Source organism: Ambystoma mexicanum, chromosome 3p (assembly GCF_040938575.1).
Source record: "Ambystoma mexicanum isolate Mex_15411 chromosome 3p, UKY_AmexF1_1, whole genome shotgun sequence".
Taxonomy (NCBI): domain Eukaryota; kingdom Metazoa; phylum Chordata; class Amphibia; order Caudata; family Ambystomatidae; genus Ambystoma; species Ambystoma mexicanum.
Window position 1 is genome coordinate 779,840,888 of NC_090925.1, and position 22,842 is coordinate 779,863,729.

General features: G+C 46.8%; 1 protein-coding gene across 1 annotated transcript in view; it reads left to right on the forward strand.

The window, feature by feature from the left end:
* The first annotated feature begins 1,628 nt into the window (after positions 1–1,628).
* The window catches only part of LOC138579952 (vomeronasal type-2 receptor 26-like), a 174,730-nt gene continuing 153,516 nt past the window's right edge, over positions 1,629–22,842 (forward strand). Inside the window, exons 1-6 of the mRNA XM_069650178.1 lie at positions 1,629–2,214; positions 5,801–5,882; positions 5,954–6,020; positions 6,099–6,212; positions 11,699–11,726; positions 11,844–11,957. Coding sequence (XP_069506279.1) covers positions 1,629–2,214; positions 5,801–5,882; positions 5,954–6,020; positions 6,099–6,212; positions 11,699–11,726; positions 11,844–11,957 — 991 coding nt within the window. The remainder of the gene's footprint in view (positions 2,215–5,800; positions 5,883–5,953; positions 6,021–6,098; positions 6,213–11,698; positions 11,727–11,843; positions 11,958–22,842) is intronic.

Below are 22,842 nucleotides of genomic sequence, written 5' to 3' on the forward strand. Positions count from 1 at the left end.
GTAAATTGCTGAGGGAGACTGCAGAGGAGTGAGTGCTGGAAGTAGATAAAAAAACAAGGCTCCTGGAGTGAAAAGAAAGCCGACCACTGAAAGCTGAAGTAACTGAAAAAGCAGATGACCAGAGACGCCTGCAGACCCTTTGCAACACTGTGAAGCAACCACTGCTGTCCTGGCCTCATTTGCTATTGGACAGAGGAACTTGGAAGAGTTCCATTTGACTTATGGGAACAACCAGTCCTAAGACAAACTTTAATTTGAGCCCTCTCCAGAGGTGCTATGACTTTCCAGAGCTGTGGAACCCCAATACCAGGAGATCTGCTGTCCATGTTGAGAGCATTGCTGTGGAAAGGCCAAATTCATCCAAGTCTTTGCTGAGCCCTCAAGAACACTCCAGAAACACAATCCAACTCATCCAAGTACCCTTAGCAGAGTGCAGGACTGCAGGAACCAAAGAAGATTGTCTGGGCCTATCGCGTCCTTTGTTGGTGCTGCAGAAAAGGCACAAAACCACAGAGAGACCAGGGAAGTTGATGGAAGTCATGCCAGAGGTCCTCCCCAGAGACTGCTGCTGAGAGATCCCATCCATTGTCCTGCCTTACGACATCAGACCAAGGAATCTGAATATCCAGGACAGAGTTGCAATATCGAGGAGCATTCAGCCACAAACGTTTTCTTCTAACCAAAGGTACTGTGGGGAAAAAGGTATTGCTTACCTTATTCCAGAAATTTGCTCCAGAGCATTGGAGTGCACGTAGAGGTGTCCAGTGCAACCCCTTCTTACTTCCGACTCAAACCGCTGCTTGTGTCCTCGTAGCGAGTACTTTAACAGGGTCTCAAATGGGGTAAAGCGTTTTGCATCTTTTATCCTAGAGACTAAAAAATATCCACAGGAACTTCTGACTTCTGCTCATCAAGACTTTAAGCCTCTCGAAACTGCCTTTTAGCTAGAGTTACATTTTGGACTTTAAAAGACTTGCTGTGCTTGGAAACTGCCTCTAGAACCTTAGGCTCTGCTAGTATAACACTAACCAACTATTTTCCTCCTAAAAATCACTATCTTATATGTCTTTGCTAAGTTAATTCAATTACTGCATTACTTTGTGGGTGCACATTATTACCGATAACACGGTAGACCTGTCAAACTCCTGTAACAATTGTAAGCATTCAGCAACTACCAACTAAAAAGTGGCCTTTTGAAAGTAACTAAAAGTATACCTATTTGTGTCGGCTTATTGTGCTGAGTATTTAACAGTGCCTCTTGTGTAAATATAATCTATATTTTAATATCAATGTATGTGTAAGTGTTTCTTTGATGTGCACTGCTAACTAGGTTCAGTGTACTTACCTACAGCTCACATCTTCCTCTTAAGATACGTCTGACTGTTCTGCCACACTACCAAGGTTCCTGAGTAATACAGACTGATACTAAGAGTTGGGGATCTACAAACCACTGGTATAGCTTACTAAAGTCTTACCTCCAAGTGGGACTTTATGAAAACTCTCCTAAGACTGGTTTTGCAGCTAGTGGGATTTGTGTAGGTTGGATTACATTGATTTCTGGTTGTATTGTATTTCAAAGAATCCATCCTCAAGGCCACTGTGATGTAAAGTTCTAAACTATGTTCACAATGGAAAAATATAAGGCTGAAGCTCTTATACCGCTTACTGTTGAAAAACTGAAAGTATTGTGTAAAGAAAAAGGTCTTAGTGCTAAAGGACTGAAAGCAGAGTTACTTCAAAGTTTATTGGATTACCAGGTTTCTGTGAGTAGGGGTGTAACCCCTACTCCCAGAAATGATCTGGAAAATATTGATGGTCAAAGTTTAACCCTTAGCCCTCAACTTCCAGAAGGTGAGGCAGATGATGATATGGATGTTAATGTGATTCTTGATCCACCTTCCAATCCACTGACCTCACCCCTAACTACGTCTAACATGTCAGCTGAGCTGGTTCTAGAGATAGAAAGTATGAAAATGAAGCTTGAATTTAGAAAAAAGGAGATTCAGTCTAAAATGAAAGACAAAGAAATGATGAAGGAACTGCAACTCAGGGAAAAAGAGATACACCATGAGCTAGACATGAAAAGATTGTCCCTTGATTGCAATTCTGTTCCAAAGTCCTCTTTGCCAGACAACTTCAGGAGCAGGAAGCTTCGTCTCCTCAAAGATTTGGTGAGTGTGTATGATGCTAAAACTGATATTCTTGATTGGCTGGGTACATTTGAGTTTACATTTACACTCTCTCTTCCTAAATATATTCCTTCTCGAGCTCTTCGCTCATCCGCCTCCAACTCCCTCAGGGTCAGTCGCTTCTCCAAGCAACGAGTTGGGGGGAGATCTCTCTCCGCAGCAGGGGCCTCCCTCTGGAACAGCCTTCCTGCATCCCTGAAACTTGAGGAGAACCATCTCCGGTTCCGGAAGCACCTCAAAACATTCCTCTTTGTTTCTGCTTTCTCTCCCCCTCTCCCATGCTAAATCGCTGAAACTGTACTGAATCAGCAACTGGGCCACTCGCCAATCTCGGCCCTTGGCCCAGCCACTCTCCCCTGCACTACGGGACTGTCTCTGTATCCCTACAGCCCCCCTTCCCAGCATTTGTCTGCACTTATCCTGCACTTGCCACCAGATGGCCCTTATTATTTATCTTGTATTTTACTAATCACTTTGTACTGCACTTTCCCCTATCCCTTTCCCCCTTGCACTTTTCCCGTCCCCCCTACCCATGCACTTGCGCGATCTGAATGACACCTGGCCTAGTAGGATCGTTTGTCTGTCTCCCCATGTTCCCCCCTCCCTGCCTCGTCGCGCCTTGAAACACTTGTGTATAGGCGCGTTACAAATGCCATATCATATCATATCATACATATAAAGTACAAGGTATATGTGAAAGTGAGTTTATTCAATGGGTAGTCTCTAGGCTCCCCCAGAATGGCTTTGCTGGAGTCGGGTGAAACTGATAGACAAGCTTACCAGTTGGTAAAAACAGCTCTCATAGCCAGGTTTGGGAAGACACCTTCCCATCCTAAAAAGGTTTAGGGACCACAAGAAGAGAGATGGTAACTTGTGGACCACTAGGGTGTGTGAAAGTCTGAATAACTTGGATGGGTGGATTGGGGACTACAATGTTAAGGATTTCAATTGGGTAACACACACCTTGGTCTCAGCCTAGCATGTAGCGCACATCTGAGATGTCTTTCTCTTTATTTTATGCGGATTCAATTTGAGATGGCACTCAACTCGTCTTACACCCCCTTTTTAAAATACTGCGGGTCACAATGGACCATGAACCAGGCCGGTTGGTGAAAATCCAATATTTTATTTACTTTAAGATTCAAATGAAATCATACAATTTTAATATGGGGCAGCAATCACCAATGGGGTGATAATTACAATGAAAATGGAAGCAATGCACTTGGTTAATCTTCTCCTAGAACATATACAAAGCACAAGTGAATAGGAGCACTTTTTGAATTAGGGTAGATAGCACCCAAGGTAAGGTTCCCCCTGCAACGTTCCCTCAACCCCCAATTATTCAGATTATGAGTGGATAGAAAGAAGCAGCATGTAGAGTGGAATAAGGGGCAGAAAACAATCAAAATCCGACCTTCCCTTACAGAATGAGAGGCAGAAACGGATCTTAAACCTTTTGCAAAGGCATGAAATGACACTCGAAAATGGACAAATAAATAATTAATGTGCAGTTAAATATGTGAGGCAAATATGATTTCTCCCAACAACAGGAATGCAGAAACGCTAGCAATCACAATGCAATGGATCAACAAGAAGCATACAATTCGAAAATGAGTGGAAAGTTAGAATATGCTGCAGCCGACTGACACGTTGGAAAGTTGCAATTTTCTCAATTCCCATTTAAAATGACCCAAACGTTTTTTTTTCTAAAAACGGGTGAAATACTGAAAATCGCAATGCGGTTTTTGGTCTGGAAGACAGATGTTTATCACAGGGACAATATCAAAGAATGGTGGTAGCTGAAGATTTGGATGAGATTTTTGGGGTGGAATCGGGTTCAGTTTTAGGAAAAATAGAGCAGTTAAAATGAAAACTTTGGTTTTGAAAGAAAGGCAAATGTTACTTAAACTAAATTATCTAGACTATATTGTTAAAGAGGAACACAGTAAGCTCCAAGGTTGATTCGTGAGATCAACCTTATCACCCAAGTGCTCAACTTTAACTGAAACTTGTTTGATTACTCAAAATATGACTAAGGGCTTATGATTTACACCAGACAGAAATGAAAAGAGAGATGGCGGTTGCACTTAGAAAGTCAAGGGCAGGGTGCACAGATAATTCTAACAGTTTTAACAAGTTACCAAGTTATGGATAGGATTGCTTAGCGAGTGGAATAAAGACAAAAGGGTCAAGATGGGGAGACGATGGGCCTCATTAGGAGGCTGGCGGCCGCGGAATGAACAGGGCCGGTAAGGGACCTGCACCGTTCATTCCGGGCCGCCACATTACGAGGTCTACAGCGGGTCCCACTCTGGACGCCTGACCAGACCAGATGTGTAGAGCAGGACCCGCTAGCAGACCAGGATGCTAACAACTGGCCCGTCATTAACGGGCCTGTTGTCAGCATCCTCCCCATTCCCATTGAGCCCTATATGGGCTGAATGGGAATGGGGATGTACCGGGTCGCGATAATGGGAATTACCGGGCCCACTAAAGTCGGCATGGACCAGTAATTCCCTATTTCTGAGACCCGGACCTGGTACCCGGTTTGGGGGTAGCCATGCCAGTAAGAACGGCATGGCTACCTCCAAACTCGTAATGAGGCCCTATGTGTTTCTCTGGGATGAGGAGATACGCATGCTTGGGTTTGGAATTTTGGAACAGCCAACTGGGTCTGGTCACCACACGGCTGGCGCACCTTACAGCAAACAGCTGGGCAAAGGTCTGGTCACCGGATGCCCAGTACAGCTGGATGCAGGTAGTGGACAAGCTAGTCTGGTCTCAGGATATTAAAGGTACCACAGATTTTCCCATGGTTAATGGGATATTAGTGGGATTTCTGGGTCAAGGCCTTTACTGAGATGTTCAGCTATGCTTTGGCCTAGCTGGAGTAGGGTCAGCTATGCTTTGGCCTTTCAGCAGGATCTGGAATCAGATATGCTTTGGCTTTGCAGTGGAATGTGGATCAGCTATGCTTTGGCTTCACAGTGGGATCTGGAATCAGGCAAGATGGATGCAGAAGATCAGGAATGCAGGCATAGGAAATTCAGGAAAGAGTGTGTCTAGAGTCCTGTCAGGGACTCTTATTTATAATGCTTAGTGACATCATAGAATATATGATAGGGCAGGCTTAGCTAAGCACACCTCTAAACCACTGGATTGGTCAGGGGTGATGGCCCCTGCCTCGCTCTCAGCTGGTTGGATTTCAAGGGCAGATGTTACGCTCACCTAGTATCCACAGCGACGCCACTCAGCCCTGGTTGCTTGATTTGCACCTGGAACCCTCTTCCCAAACCTGGGTGGTGCCTTCGATGGGAGTCGGGCCTGAAAGCACAGGATAACTGGATTCAAGATCAGGTACGGTCTTCTCCCACCTCCCCTGAGTTCGACCCTATGGCCTCTCCTCATCTTATTGTAATATTTGGCATGCTCTCCGTCCTGCCTTTCTTTGCAGGGGTGCGTAGTCTTCAGTGGGCTTCGGCGACCGAGTTACTTCACAGGTGCGAGCCCATTCAAGTGTCTTTAAGGTAGGTCTTATTGCAGCAGTCTTTGTATGTTACTGTCCTTGCCTTCCTTTCTTTGTGGTTAATGTCTTTTCTTTACCCCCCTAGGTGAGCGGGAGATTTGGCGTGTCATGTTGGTTGGATTGAGCATCTGCCGGTATGGATGGCGCAAGAAGCACACTACGATTTGGTAAGTAACGCGCTAAGTGCGGCGCTGCTTCGCCTTTTGCTTGCTAACCTGTGTTTCTTCTCTCCGTACAGGTCGCAATGGTTTTCTCCCGTGAGCACGATATTCCGGAATGATGCCAGCCAAGAGGTGGCCAACCAGGTGAGGTTCTCGTGATGACTGAGTCTTACGCCGTAAGTAACCTTTTCTAACGTTGTCTTTCTCTCTCTCTCCCTTCAGGTTGCTTCGTTCCGGAGAGTATGCTGTGTCCAGAAGATGCTGATTGCTGGATGGGTGACCGCGAGAAGCAGAAGCATGGACAAGCGTTGGGAGGATATAGGATGGAGTTTGCAGGTAAGAGTCTATTAATGATGTCATTGCTCCGATGATTGCCGGTATCAAGGACACTGGGCACGGTGAGCGTTACGCTGCAGGCTGCAGAATAACACAAAGTGTGGTCTGTTGCTTGGGTGTGGTTTAAATAGCCTCCCAGCAAAGTAGTCCAGGTAAATTAGTCCCAGGCTACCACACCCAAAAGACTATACTGCATGGCCTAGTTCTAGGAACTAGACTGTGTGGGTGCCTCGATGTTGGCTGCAGGCCCAAGGAAAATAGTCCCCTTCAAGGCTGTCCTTTATGCTGAATATGAGCCTGGCGCCAAAGGCGCTAGGACTCACTCCAAGAGAGTCTTGGAAGGTAGTGCAAGGTTCCCGAGGCCATAATGGAACCCCGAACCCTCACCTCACCTGGCATGTGGGCATGCCAGTGGGGGTTTGGGTAAGGGTTGTGCCAGCACTCCCCCCACCCCCACCAAAGCCCCTCCCATGGTGGTTCTTCTGCCTGGTCCTGGCTTGGCTGGAAAGTTCTGATGAAATGCCTTAATCAAACGTGGTGCATGAATATTCTCGCTGGGTTCTCAGGATGTGTTTTGAGGGCCATAACCTTTCCAACCGAGTAAGTAATATAATTTGGACCTGGTAAATTTAGAATCCAAGATTCCCTATACTTCGAACTCAGGTTCCCCATCAAATATCACGGGTTCTGGTGGTGTCATAACCCATGTACCGGGTTGTACCGGTTTCAGGAGTGAGACGTGGAACACCGGGTGGATTCGCATATTGGCTGGTAATGCTAACTTGACAGCTGCTGGGTTGATGATGGATTTGATGGTATAAGGTCCCAGATAGCGAGGATGGAAAGTCTGGGTTCCTTTTATGGGTATGTATTTTGCTGCTAGCCAAACCTTGTCTCCTACTTGATAGTCGGGGGGCTTTTTTTCGGTGTTGGTCAGCAAATTTCTTTTGTTTGTGCTTGGCTTGGATTAGATGCTCTGTTGCCTTTTTAAAGGCCTGAGAGATGGTTGTATGAACAGTTTTTACTGCTGGCATTTCCAAGCTGGGAGGAAGGTCTAGTTCGGAACTACGTGGGTGTCTGCAGTATAGGGTGTAGAAAGGGGTTTGTCCCGTGCTGGAATGCAACTAATTGTTGTAAGCATATGCTGCTATCCATAACAAATCTCTCCAAGTCCCTTCCACCTGATGCAGCATGCACTGCAAGTACTGCTCGAGGGTCTGATTGGTTCTGTCTGTTTGGCCATCCTTTTGGGGATGGTGGCTGGTGGATAATCGGATGTTGATTTGAGCCATAGAACAGCATTTTTTCCAAATGTTGGACACAAACTGGCTGCCTCGATCAGAGACCAGGACCGAAGGGAAACCATGTAGCTTAATAATATTTTCCAGGAACACTTTTGCTAAACTGGATGCCTCAGGGAGGCCTTTGAAAGGGATAAAGTGTGCCATTTTTGAAAACAAGTCTACTAATACCAAAATAGTGTTGAATCCTTGACTGGGAGGCAAGTCTGTAATGAAGCCAAGAGAAAGTGTGTGCCATGGTGCGGGAGGAATTTCCAATGCTTGCAGAAGGCCAGCTGGTTTCTGCTTTTGCGACTTGTTTTGTGCACACACCACACGACTGAACATACTGGATGACGTCTTGATGCCAGGTAGGCCACCAATAGTTGCGTTTCACTTTGGCTAGGGTTTTGGCGATTCCGGGGTGACCCTCTATCAGAGAATCGTGGTAATCCGAAATGATTTGCTGTTGTAGTGCCCTTTTAGGCACATATAGATATTCTCTAAAATATGGCAACTGGTCCTTAATGGTGTATTGTTCTCCTCGAGTATGCCATTCCAGCAAGGTATTGGGACTTGTTACACGTTGGATCTCGTTTCGGAGTTCGGTTTGTGCCAAAGCCGTCGTGAGGCCTAAGAGCTTGTCTTTAGGAATGATGGCTACCGGATCTGGAGTTCCATACACCTTTTCGTCAATGCCCATGCGAGATAAGGCGTCAGCCTTCCCATTCCTTACTCCTGCTCGATAAGTGATTACATAATCATACTCGGCGAAGAAAAGGGCCCACCGTAGTTGACGTGAGGATTGAGCTTTTGCGGTTTTCAAATATTGCAGGTTTCCGATGGTCCGTGATTACTGTGACGGTATGTCTGGCCCCTAGGAGATAATGTCGCCATGCTTTGAAAGTGGACTTAATGGCCAAGAGCTCCTTGTCGGTGATGGCATAATTGAGTTCAGGAGGTGAAAACTTTCGTGACCAGAAGGCCATGGGGTGTAACTGGCCGGTTTCAGGGTCCTTTTTTGAAAGAACAGCCCCCATCACCATGCTGGAGGCGTCCGTTTCCACGATGTAAGGGAGGTCTGGACGAGGGTGTTGTAAGATTGGAGCAGAAGTGAATCTTCTCTTAAGCTCTTGAAAGGCTCTTTTGGCTTTTTCTGTCCACATTAATTTTTTATTGTTTTTTCATAGTAGTAACGTAATAAGATGTACAATTTGAGAGAAGTCTGGGATGAACCGGCGGTAAAAGTTTGCAAAACCCAGCATGCTCTGGACCCCTTTTAATGAAGTTGGAGAAGGCCACTTAAGAATGGCATCCACTTTGTGTACATCCATTCTGATGCCTTTCGGAGTGAGCATGAAACCAAGGAATTCCACTTCGGTTACATGAAAAAAGCATTTTTCAAGTTTCACATATAGTCGATGTTGGCGGAGTTTGGTGAGAACGGAGCGAACGTGCTTGACATGATTTTGTCTTGAGGCTGAATATACTAGGATGTCATCTATGTAGACCAAGGTTGCAAACATTGATTAATTCCCGCAGGACATCGTTCATGAAGTATTGGAACACCGCGGGAGCGTTGCAAAGTCCAAAAGGCATTACCTGGTCATACAACCCATATTTGGTATGGAAGGCGGTTTTCCAGTCATCTCCTTTTTTAACTCGGACCAGCTAGTATGCTCCTCTGAGGTCTAGCTTGGTATAAATCTGGGCATCCTTGACTTGCTCTAACAATTCGGGAATGAGTGGCAGGGGGTAACGATTCTTCACGGTGATCCGCTTTAATGCGCGATAGTCGGTGCAGGTCCTCAAGTTCCCTTCCTTCTTTGGTATGAAGAATAAGGGACTGGCTGCCGGTGATTTCGATGGGCGGATAAACCCGTTTGCCAAGTACTGGTCTAGATAGGATTTCAAATGCTGGTTTTCTGGTTCTGTGAGTGCATAGATTCTGCCACAAGGGATTTGCGCACCAGGTATGAGGTCAATCTGGCAGTCATGGGGCCTGTGCGGTGGTAGTGTGTTAGTTTGCCCCTTCTGGAACACGTCCTGGAAATCTTGATATTCTCTTGGGAGAGTGCTAGTCGCACCAAGTGTTGATGCCGCTATTCTAGGAATCTCAGAGATACTGAAAGTTGTTTTTTCTTCATGATAATAACAGGTAGAAGCGCAGTCATCGGGGAAGTTCAATTTCCTTGCACACCAGTCTATCTGAGGATTGTGAGCAACTAACCATGCCATCCCTAAAATTAGCCAGAACTGAGGCGCCTTGATGAGATTGGAGGGAATGGATTCCCGGTGTCCATCCTGGCACAGCAGGGTTACTCCTGCTGTACATTGGGTTACTGGTCCGGAAGCAATTTCTGTCCCATCCATGGTGGTTACCTTCTCTGTGTTTGGCTTGAATCATAAGGGAAGCCCCATCTCTGCTGCCAGCTCTTGATCAATGTAGTTCCCAACTGCTCCGCTGTCTTTGTATGCCTCAACGGCATGCATCCTAGACGGTTGTTGATGATTGATTAGGATTACTGGTATTGCAAAGTGTAAGGTCGGTGGCTCTTTCTTTTCACTCGACAAAATGACCTCTACATTTGTCGAGCTGGGTAGTTTTCCGACTCCTTGCTCTCATTCTTCTCTGTGGCCCCTACGGTTCTTCTTGGAGGCTTCACTGGGCAGTCCTTTAGGAAGTGTCCTGGTTTTCCGCAGTACAAACATAACTGCTGTTGCCTTCTCTTGTCCCTTTCTGCTTTTGTTAACGGTGGTCGTATACCTCTGATTTGCATGGGTTATACAGTGTTTTCAGACATGCGTGAAGCACTATCCCTAGACCGCACATACACGGCCCTAGTGTCTGATCTAGACCGATCTGCCTTCTGGTCTTGTAATTGGTGATCTAGTTGCACAACCAGGTTGATAAATTCGCTACAGTCTCTAGGCAGATCAACCACCTGGGCCAGAACATCCTTCAATTCCCCTTGTAGGCCTCGGTGAAACAATGTGGTTCTTTTGTCTTCGGGCCACCTTGTTTCAGCAACTAACCTATTGAAGGTTGCAATGTACATTAATACGTCTTGATTCCCCTGCCGGAGTGACAAGAGTTCATGTCTACTGCTTGCTGTTGGGTATGACGAGCAAAGATCTTCTCCATTTCCCTCTGGAACCCCCCAAAGTAATGTAATAATGGATCATCATGGCTCACAAGCGGCACTGACCAATCCGCTGCACTTCTGCTTAGGTATGACAAAACAAAAGCTACCCGTGCCTGATCGTTGGGGAATGCACCTGGTCTGCAGAGGAAATGAAGACGACATTGATTAATGAATGCAGCATACTTCCTGGGGTCGCCTGAAAATTGTTCCGGTGATGCTAAAGGAACTGCTCCGGGTAGTGTAATCTGTACTGGAGCGGTGGATAAGGCGGGTGCTTTTGCCGGTGGATTATTTCCAGGCAATGGAGTTTGTCCAGCCTGTGATTGTAGTAACTGCCTGCTGATTTCCTCGGTGCGATCCTTGGTTACGACTAGGTCCCTCCGTAGGGAATTAGTCTCTTGCCTGGCTGAATGAACTTCGGCACGTAACTGTCCTAATAATTGAGCCAATTGGTCAATTTCTGATGTCTCCATGGCGCCCAGGTAGGTTATGTTTTAGAGGCTTCGCATTCTGTTACGCTCACCGGGTATCCACGGGGACGCCACTCAGCCCTGGTTGCTTGATTTGCACCTGGAACCCTCTTCCCGATCATGGGTGGTGCCTTCGATGGGAGTCAGGCCAGAAAGCACAGGATAACTGGATTCAAGAAAAGGTACGGTCTTCTCCCACCTCCCCTGAGTTCGACCCTATGGCCCTCTCCTCACCTTATTGTAATATTTGGCATGCTCTCCGTCCTGCCTTTCTTTGCAGGGGTGCATAGTCTTCAGTGGGCTTGGGCGACCGAGTTACTTCACTGGTGTGAGCCCATTCAAGTGTCTTTAAGGTAGGTTTTATTGCAGCAGTCTTTGTATGTTACGGTACTTGCCGTCCTTTCTTTGTGGTTAATGTCTTTTCTTTACCCCCCTAGGTGAGCGGGAGATTCGGCGTGTCGTGCTGGTTGAATTGAGCACCTGCCGGAATGGATGGCGCAAGAAGTGCAATACGATTTGGTAAGTAACGCGCTAAGCGCTGAGCTGCTTCACCTTTTGCTTGCTAACCTGTGTTTCTTCTCTCCTTACAGGTCACAATGGTTTTCTCCAGTGAGCGTGGTATTCCGGAATGATGCCGGCCAAGAGGTGGCCAACCAGGGGAGGTTCTCGTGATGACTGAGGCTTACGTCGTAAGTAACCTTTTCTAACGTTGTCTTTCTCTCTCTCTCCCTTCAGGTTGCTTCGTTCCAGAGAGTATGCGGTGTCCAGAAGATGCTGATTGCTGGATGGGCGAACGCGAGAAGCAGAAGCATGGACAAGCGTCGGGAGGATACAGGATGGAGTTTGCAGGTAAGAGTCTATTAATGATGTTCTTTTTCTCCTCTGCAGGGTCGTTGCTCCGATGATTGCCAGTATCAAGGACACTGGGCACGGTGAGCATTGCGCTGCAGGCTGCAGAATAACGCGAAGCGTGTTCTGTTGCTTGGGTGTGGTTTCAATAGCCTCCCAGCAAAGTAGTCCAGGTAAAGTAGTCCCAGGCTCCACACCCAAAACACTATACTGCATGGTCTAGTTCTAGGAACTAGACTGTGTAGGTGCCTCCATGTTGGCTGCAGGCCCAAGGATAAGTAGTCCCCTTCAAGGATGTTCTTTATGCTGAATATGAGCCTGGTGCCAAAGGCGCCAGGACTGACTCCAAGAGAGTCTTGGAAGGTAGTGCAAGGCTCCCGAGGCCCTAATGGAACCCCGAACCCTGACCTCACCTGGCATGTGGGCATGCCAGTGGGGGTTTTGGGTAAGGGTCGTGACACAGCATGACAGATTTATGATGTGGGTTTTACAATGTTCAAAACCTCCCACAGTTACTTTAGCTAAAATCCAGTTTTGCCATATATGATACATTTATACAGTTGAAGCATCTTAACAAATTACATAAGCAGGTTACATATTTTATGCAGAACATACCAGTCCAACTCTGCAATCTGTAAGACATTGTTTTGCCCTTCTAATATTTTTTTGTCATTTTGAGTATGAATATTGGGGCTAAAATTCTGTAACTTTATACCTGTGTCTGGATTATTGGCAGACATGTCAGTATTAAAATTCGTATTGGCATCATGGATACTTCCCTTATAATACCCAATTCTCTGCCATTTCTATTCCCCATGTGTCAGTGAAGTCTATGACATCTTAAATGAAAGCCCACAAAATCACATTTAAACGATTAACTTTTCACATTTTTGCAAAGTCCTGCTGGAGAGATAAACGTCTTTAACATGTTTATTTTTTTTTTTTAACTGTTTTTATTAACTTTTACAATACAAAATGCCATGTAATTTAACAAAGCCCCCATCCTGGGGCATAACAACCCCCAAGCTCCCCCACCCCCACCCCGCCCAACCCCTTCTGAGTCATGCATGCGTATCACAATAACGCATCAGTCCATTTATGTCATAACTGCAAGTCCAACAAATAAAAAACCTTAAGTATACTATTACTGTAGAGGGCATATCCCCCGGGCGGACCCACACCAGAACCTATTAAATGTTCTGCTCCAGCGGTTGCGCACCTTCAAAGCAATGACTGAGCAGTCTCCAGGGTACTCTGAGGCGAGGAGACACTCACACGGTTCTGTTCATCAAACATATAACTCCTGAAGGCCAACCAATAGTCTCTGGGCCTACTATTGAGAGGAATCGTCTGATTGTATCGCGTCTCTCTCTCCGTTCGCACATCGACATAAAGTTCACTCAGTGTTGTAAAGTGGGAGCTGTGACTGCCCCCCATGAACGAGCCACCAAGGAACTTGCGACCCCAGAGGCCATGCCAAACAAGTGTTTATCACTATCAGATTTCAAGTCCACCAAGGCCAACAACCAAGTTTCAGGAGTGAAAGGGATCGGGACATCTATTAACTTCTCCATAACCTCTGCAATGGCCAACCAAAAGATTTGAATGTGGGGACAAAGCTAAGCCACATGGAAGAAGTCGACTGGGGTCTGTTGACATCTCTTGCAGCTCGGGGGCCTGTGTGGGGACAGTTTATGCAGCGAAAAAGGGGAGTGATACAACTGATATAGGAACTTATAATGAATCAAGCGGAGTTTGTTGTTGGTAGAAATCGATTTGGACTGATTAAGTACAAAATCCCATTGAGCCCCTAACAGGGAACATTTTAAACTGCCTTCCCATTTAGTCTTATATTGGGATAAAGAGGGAGACAGCAATGATCGCGCCATCCCATACAGGGAGGAGACCACCCTTCTAGTGGACATCGGATTTGAGACATACTCCAGGATTGGAGAAACCACCGGGGCCAAGGAAAAATCGGGCCATCTTAGTCTCAACACTTCACGAAGGCGGAAGTACAGTAGCATAGTGATCGGAGACCAGTCACCCCTGGACTTAAGTTCCTCCCAGGATATAAATTTACCATGCGGCGCAACATCACCCAGCGTATAGACCTGCAGAGCCTGGAAATGTTGAATGAAAATGTGCTTGAAAGTAAGGGGAATCCCTCGGACCCTGAATATGGCCATCATTGGGGAATACCACGGTCCCAACCGTGCCCATTTCGCTAGCTGATCCCAAGCCTTCAAACGTGGTCTCTAAGGGTTGAACCTCCGCCCTCACATGGTGCTCCCGGGCAGCCCAGAGAAAGCCCCTCAGCTTGTCAGTCTGAGCGATGGCCCTTTCCATTTGAGAATGGGGACAGCTATTCATAGGGGACCACCACCAAATTGAGTATTGGATCTGAGCTATAAGATAATAAAGAAAAGGATTCGGGACCTCCAGCCCACCCTGGCGTATGAACAGCACAATGTACGCAGGGATATACGAGGACGATTTCCTGCCCAGATCAATTTGGACATCAGTACCCTTACACGTTTCCAGAAGGGGGCCATACCGGGACGTTGTTGAAAATGTAAAGTAGTTTCGGTAGGATAACCATTTTAGATAGTGAGATGCGGCGCGCTTGGGACAGGGGGAATCGTATCCAAGTATCTATCCTATGCTCCAGGTGTTGTAGGGCGGTGATTTAGTTCTCCACAAAGAGGTTTGTAGGGGAAGTGGACACTCTGACACCCAGATAGCAAATTCCCTGTGGGCACCAAGCAAAGGCCCCCCCAACATCCTGTGACAAGACCCCAGTTGTGAGTGGAAGGACCTCGGATTTAGAACAATTAATTTGAAGGCCGGAGATGGCGCCGAAACGGATATCTCCTCCATCACGAGCTGTAAGTTAGTCCGAGGATGTTTAGTGTATAACAACATGTCGTCCGCATAGAGGGAGACAATGGAAAAACATGAACGGGTTGTCACTCCCCGGTGAGAATGAAACTCCCACAGGACCCAAGTCACTGGCTCGATAGCCAAGGCAAATAATAGGGGGGAAAAAGGGCACCCCTGCCTAGTAACCCGAATGGGATAAATAGGAGTGGATTCGATCTCATTTGTGTAGACCAGGGCGTGCGGGGCAGAGTAAAGGAGTCTGACACAGTGAAGAAACGTGGTGCCCACGCCCATGCGACGGAGGACCTCGAACAGAAAAGGCCACTCAACAGAGTCGAACGCCTTCTCTGCATCCAAGGCCACCGCCGCAATAGGGACGTCCGGGTTCACATTATGCATTAAAGTGAATAATCTACGCAAATTGTTCTGTGTCGATCGTCCAGGGATAAATCCCACCTGATCTGGGAAGATCAGGACAGGCATGTGGGGAAGAAGTCGGGGCGCAAGCAGTTTCGCCAAGATTTTGTTATCTGTATTTATAAAAGTCAAGGGGCGATAGGATGAACATTGTCTAGAGTCTTTATTGGGTTTAAGAAGTACTGTGATCAAAGCAGTCTGAGTGGACTCCGGGAGAACCCCGGAGGAAGCCGTTTCTTCAAACATGTTACATAAATGGGGGTTAAGCAAATCCGGGAACGCTTTGTATAACTCAGCTGTAATCCCGTCTGTTCCGGGGGTTTTACCATTTGGGAGCAACTGTATCACCCTGCGAAGTTCCTCTGCTGTGGGGGGGTCATTGAGAAGCACCCCAAACTCCGAGTCGAGCCAACCCAGGGCCCCCCTATCCAGGTATTGGGTAATGACGTCATGTCCGGCCAAACTATGGGCAGTATACAGCTTTTCGTAAAACTGACAAAATACCCCATTTATCCCCACCACGTTCCTAACTGCCTCCCCCATAGGGGATTCTACTTCTGGTATGGGTTCCAGACGATTTTCCTGTCTTATAGCCCAGGCGAGGGTTCTGCTCGGGCGGTCTCCCTCCCCATATCTCGCCGCCAGCACCGGGTCACCCAGGAATTTCTCCCCGCTGTCCATTAACGAACGGATTTCTCACCTTTTTGCTGACAATTCGGCCTGAAGCGAGGGGGAGTTCGAGTTTCCTTGAAGGAGCTCCATACTTTTAATGTCTTTCTCCATGCGGGTAATTGCCCTACGAATGCTTTTCAGGACCCCCCTCCAGGTTCATACACCAACCCCGTAAATAGACCTTAAAAGCCTCCCATATGACACCGGGCTGGAAACGGATCCCACATTCTGCTGGAAAAATTCTGCAATGGCCTGACGCAAATCTTCCCAAAATGCCCTGTCCTCCAGGGCGCAGGCCCGGAATCTCCATCGGAGTTGCTTAGGAGGGGAGGTGGGCCTCTAAACCTCGCTAATACTGGGGAGTGATCTGATAAAATGCAAGGGAGAATCGCCGCTCCCTCCGCCACCCGCGACAGATCTAGGGATATGTAGATGTAGTCAATTCTAGAGGAGCTCCCATGTAGACTGGAGTGATATGCATATTCCCACGCGTTGGGGTGATGCCAATGCCAGATGTCCACCAGAGAATAGTCTGTTGCGATGGAGTGCCATTTTTGAACAGCCCGGGTAAGTGACCTAGGGACCGTAGCAGACCTGTCTAATGTAACAGAAAGGGCTAAGTTAAAATCTCCCACCCAAACCACCTCATAACCTGAAAAAGTTCAAAGGTATTCTGCGCATGTCTGGAAAAACTTGGGGGGAATATAAACCGACCTTCGCTATCCGCTACCTGTCTGTGCAATCTGAATTCTAATGAGCGATGTATATAAATTGCCACCCCCCGGGAATGTGTCGAATAGGCGGAGCCATACCTATGGACACCCTACCCTGCCAAGGCCGGAAGCTTGTGTTGCTTCCCTAAATGTGTCTCCTGTATGCATAAGACATTGACATGGTAATTACGCACGCAGTTGGAGATAAGGCGTGTCTTTTTGGCATTGGTGAAGCCCTGAATATTCCATGTGAGTAGAACAATCTCAGAGTTAACAGGAGCATGAAGCCCCTGAGGAGCCGTCAGGTTAAAAGTATATTAAGGAGAATTGGAGAAAGCTGATATACATGCAAGGCCACCGGTGATGGATTGTAGGAGCACAGTACTGAAGCATGACACTTAAGGAGCGCACTAGCCCCAGAAGGGGAAACCCGTGCTCCCACCCCCCCTTAAACTGGGGACTGCAGTACCCAAAGCACCAATTAATAAACTATGGACACCCTCCTCATCCCCCCCTTCCACGCCAGATGCCCCAACCAACTGGCCAGCAATACCCCCCACCCAGCTAACAACAACCATTTAACTTCAAGTCACTTAAGTGCCACTGGGCATGGGGGTGCCGGCGGCCGTAGCGCCTCCCAGTAGCAAGAGGCTCATTTACCACATTAAGCTATCCCATTGGAAAAAGCAAGCTTAGTAATTGATTCCAATAACTGCAGAGCGAGGCCCCATTTAACATGTTTATTAATAAATAGTCCTTGGAGGCAAATGTCAGTATTGTTCCCCATATATGGGCATGCCTTTCAAAGGCTACCCCCTCAACCCAGGGTTGTCACGAAGATTTCCTTTGAAGTTTCTGGTAAAAGTCACGAGGAAGTGTGATTTTTCACTTTGCACATCCCTGTCCTAGAAGTTCCATTGTAAGATGGCTCAACCCAGACCCAAGTCTGATTAGTATGTAAAGTTTCTTTGTCTTGGTCAATCAAAGGTTTCCAACCTAGCGATTATCATCCAGGTGTCCTGGAAGTTTATGGTGGTTCCCTTTTGGGGAAGCCTTAGCTCTGACCAACTGGAATAACCTGTTTTGGTAGCTTGCAAAATCCAGCCAATGCAGATTAACAGTTTTATTTTCTTGTATTTTGTCCTGAATAAAAAACAAGCCTGTTGAATAAAACAGCCCATATATGTTTCCCCAGCAACAAACCCTTTACATTGCTAGGTACGGACAAGCTTTCATTCAACATTGTACTTCTTAAAACAGGCATTTTTTTTCTCTGGTTTGTAAAAGCCCATTCTGACACATGTGGTGAAAGCTGGCATATTCCTTTCAAATTCGGTTTTGCTCTTCCATCTGGATTCCCACATGGTTTTGTAGCTGTAGTCAGCTTGTTTTACACAATAGTCTGTACAAGGCAAACCTCTTCATGAAATTGACATGTGCACAGAAAGTTATGATTTTCCTTTCAAGCAGTGATTTTTGACATTTTGTAGCAAAATGTAAGTGTTTCCTGTGTAGCTGAAGGAAAGCTTTTGTTGATTTTCTCAGGTTTGGCAGGCACAGCATGTCATTCAGGAATAAGGCTCTTTTCTGATGGAGCACAATTTGAATATGGCTGAGCATGACAGGGTCTTTTTGATAAAAGCAGTGTGATGAAAACAGGGAAAAATAGCATCAGAGCGGCATCATTTTAAAGGTGAAATATTCCCTTTTTCAATAGGAATTTTGGGCTTGCAGCAAAACAGCGCTGCTTTTTCCCTCCATTTCATTAAGACAAATAAGAATACACCCTAGTAACCTTTCTTGGGGTGCTCCCTCTTCCATCTTGCCCAATGGTGCTTTGGCAAAACAGTGCAGCCATTCTTTTGTCGCTGCAAACGCAGTTTGGGTGCAATGGTGCACACAGGAGCCAAAGCAGCCATTTTGCTGGTTCTGCTGAAGTGCAGCTTGAGGATGTGGGGAAGTACTGCTGTGTTTGTAAATATATCCCACAACAAGATGATCACCTATGAAGGCTTAAGGTGTCTCTTCATGCTTGAAAGTATTGTTGATGCCTGTTCCCTAGAGCAGAGACAGCACCTTGCTGACTATAAGGAACTGGACCCCAAGTAGTTTGCAGTGGTTGTTGACTTGTGGGTGGCCAACAGGGCTACTCACAAGGATTCTGGGTCTCCTCACAAGAAAGAGGAGGGGAAAAAGCATAAAAAGGATGAGAAGGAGCATTCCAAAAAATCCCCCACCCAAAGAGGGCCACAAACATAACACGGGTAAATATCCCCCTAAACAACCTCATATGGCTAGTGAAACCTCTGGGCCCAAACCAGAGGGAGGTTATCAGCAACCCCCATTCAAAAAGAGATTTGGGAATGTGTGATTTGTGTATCTGGTGACCAAGTGAAAGGATATTCCCAGGTGCAAGGGTAACATTTCAGGGATCCCCTCTGTCAGCTTAGCATTCATCTATGATGTGAATATACCAAGGACAGGGGATAAATCTCACCCTCTTGCTGAATAACCCATTGGAGTTCAAGCAAGAGTTTATTTGTATCTCTGGGACTGTGGGAAGAACATAACATTGAGGTCTATAATTCCATTCTTGATAATACTAAAGAGTATTATAAAGACAGTTAAGGACATCGGTGCCGGTAATCCCTTTGCGCCCTATTCCGAGGTCCCTTAGCGGGAGCCGCAAAGGGACCAGGGAGCAAATAACGGTACCGCAAATTGCGGTACCGTTATTAGCTCCCTCCCCATTCCCATTGAGCCCTATGGGGGCTCAAATGGGAATGGGGATTGCCTTTTTCAATGGGGACTTACTGGTCGCGCAAAGGTCGGGCTACACCGGTAACTCCCCATGGAACCAGGTCGGAGTCGGTACCGGTATTGGAGGCAGCCAAGGTGCTAATAGCACCATGGCTGCCTCCAATCTCGGAATGAGGCCCAGTGTACTTGTAAATGGCCAGGACACCCTGTCATTAGAGACACTGGGGACAGCATAACTGTGGTAGATGAAAGTGTCTTTCAACTTGACGAAGTTGCCAAGGCTGCCAAAAGGCTCACCAAGTTAGCAGGAGGTCCAGTCCAAATGTGTTCCATACTGCCAGCTATCATTAAATGTAATGACATGACTGTTAAAATCACTGTGAGTGTCCAGTCTGAGGTACCAGGTAGGGTACTCTTGGGCAATGACTTGTAGGCCCTGGGTGTAGTTTCCAGTACCCCAAATCCCCCTTCTAAGAAGAGAAGAGAGCTAACCAGGAAAGCAAGGGGGCAAACTTAAGAGACCTTCCAACTGACACCAAGGGGAAACCCAGAGTCGCCAAAGGAAAGAAGGGCCCCAAGCCCAAAACTTCCTCAAGGAAAAAGGCTCCTGTAGAAAACCTAGAGGTCACATCTGTGACCCTGTCACCAGCTGAGGCTGAGTTTGGTGTAAGAAGAATCCCCAAAAGAACCATCTTCTGATAGGTCAGAGGTGGAGGTGCTTCAACCCTGACTGGAAGATCTGGATCCTAGAGACCATCATGAGCTGCAGACTTTGCTTAAAGAAGGTGGACCCTCAAGGGCAGACTTCAGTAGGGAACAGGGAGAGGATCCCTCTCTAGAAGGACTGCATCAGCAGGCAGCTTCCCAGAGTGAAGGGCAATACCCTGGGACTCATAGGCTGTACTTGGAGGATGGATTCCTCTACAGTGAGCCTATATAATCTATTCCAGGGGACCTCAGGAGACTGATGTCCAAATTGAGATCCAGGAATTGAGATCCAAATTCCGAGTTAGCAGGTGAAGTCCCTCTGGCCAGTCACTTAAGTTTTAAGAGGACCAAGGTGAGGATATCATTGTACTTTTACTGGCCCAAGAATGGTGCAGAAATTGAGAAACACTGTACGAGTTGCCAAACTTGCCAGTTATCTGGTAAAAGTGGAGCCAAGAATGCGGCAGCTTTAGTGCCCTTACCAGTTGTAGGAGTTCCATATGTCAACTCAAATACTTACCCTCTTTGTGGTTCTCTTGTGAGTGTCCTGATTTGCAGGACCGAGGTCTGAGCCCAATGCATGACACTGTTAGAACCTGCATAATGATCTCATTGCAATGTTCTTGTTTACGGTGGCTAAGGCATGTCTATGAGCCATTAACTAGCTTGAGATGTGATTACTGCAGCATTTCATCAGTGCTTGACCTATGTTATACTATTTTATGTAAAGAAACCGTTTTACCCAGCCCCAAATTAATCAAGAGCATTCAAAGTCATAGATTGATTTAATGAATTAGTAAGTTTGCATAGCACACTAATATGAAGCAGCCGCTAGGCATAACAAGGCAAGAAAAGGCAAACCAACATGGCCTCCTGCAAGAGATGTCTGGGGTAGTTGTCACAAGGTTTTCTATGAGTCATAAGACAAATCTAATAGGTTATAGTTTGTATAACAAAAATGGTGTTACAAAAACTGGTTGGCATTTGAGGCTCATAGTCTAGGTGGGGTCCCTGTGCACATTTCCCTCGACCTTTGAGGGGCTCCCACCTACCTAGTCTGGTCTCCTTACTCCTGTAGGTCAGGGCCTGAAAGCAGTGGTTTTATCACTCTGATGCCCTGAGTGACTACTTAGATGACTAAGCAGTGTAGTATGCTTTCCCTGACACCTGTATACTTTGGATTACTATCTTTCAATCTTTTTCTCACTCTCCGCTCCTCTCCCTACCCTTGTCTCCTTTCAGTCTCTCCATACTCCATCACCCGATGTTATCTTTCACTCTATCTCTTCTCTCCACACTCTGCCTCCTGCTGGTAGTCCCTGTCTTCTCTTTCTCACTCTCTCTCTCGTACGCTCAACCTGCCTCCTCCTACACAATTATTTCCAACCACTCTCCCACTCACACCTAATTGGTACCCCTTCCTCACTGACAATACCTTACCTTCTCTTTTTCTCTCTGCAAGTCCTCTTTAACCTTCTCCTATCTCACCCAAACTCCTCTCACAGTCAACTGTCTTGGCTGGCTTATTATAGCATTCCCCTTCCTTCCTAAAACCTTACCTCTGCTTTCATTGGTAACCCTGTCAGCTGCTTTCCTTGGGCAGTATATGTCTGTCTAGTCCCAAATCCTCCCATCTCCTTCCTTTTTAGGCCAGGACTTTCCTCAGGAAATGTTCAAAGGGGTCTTCAGCCCACAACGTTTCCAGCCTCCATCTTGGACATGTGTTGCATGCGTTCACTGTGGTTGTTTGTTTGCTGTTCTGTGCTGGGTCAAGTAAGTCCTTCTTCAGGAAGGTTTTAGGGTGGGTTCTCTGGTCTCCTCTGGGCAGCTTTCTGCTGGTTTAACCTCTGCTGCCCCACTGCTCTCTCACTGCTCTTACATAGCTAGCCTGGGCTTTGTTGGTTGGGCATCTGGTCTTTCATTCAGCTCCTGAATAGGGAAGCCAAGTCCATTTTCATTTAGGTAACCAGAACGTTGCAGGCTGGGTCTTGTACTTTGGACCTATGATCGTTATGGTGCTTGTAGTGTTTCTCTGCACAGCGCTGCTTCCCAGGACCCATTAGCCCACCCAAGGTCTGTGTGTATGGTGCATGCTGGGCACTGTAGTCTCCCAGGAACCATCTGAAACAGTAGAAAAAGAGACCTGGCCAGGACCAAGGCTAATAGGCCTTGGGACAGAGAAAAAGGCACGGCACAGGCTTGACTGAATGAATACCAGGGCACTGGGGACAAGGGCCCTCCTCAACTCTCCAACACCACTGACTGGCTTTCAATTTGGCCTGGTGGGCTGCCTACCCCAGGTTGGAAGAGGTCCTTTCCCCCCATTGATAGGGCCAGACCAATTACCTGTCACATGGTGCTGATTGGGTATATCTTTGGCAGCCATGCTATGTGTTCAATGCTCCAGACTCAAATGTCAACAGTACTGTAATTTCACTCAACCACTAACCATTCAATCATGGGCACTGTGGGGCATCAGCTAGCAGGAAACACAGGTGAGTTCATCTGGGAACAGACAGGTTGTTGCTGGCGAGGTGGCAGTAGGGATGCCATTTGTATTGTGTACCTGGAATGGTGGAGCTGCATTCTGAGCTTACCAACTTGTTGATCTTTATGAATACCATGGATGGGGCAAACAAAAACTCTCCTTTCCCTCTTGGTCTGAAGATGTGCATGTCTCTGGACCACCGTGCAACCTTTGTAGGAAACACTATGAAATGAAGAGCACTCAG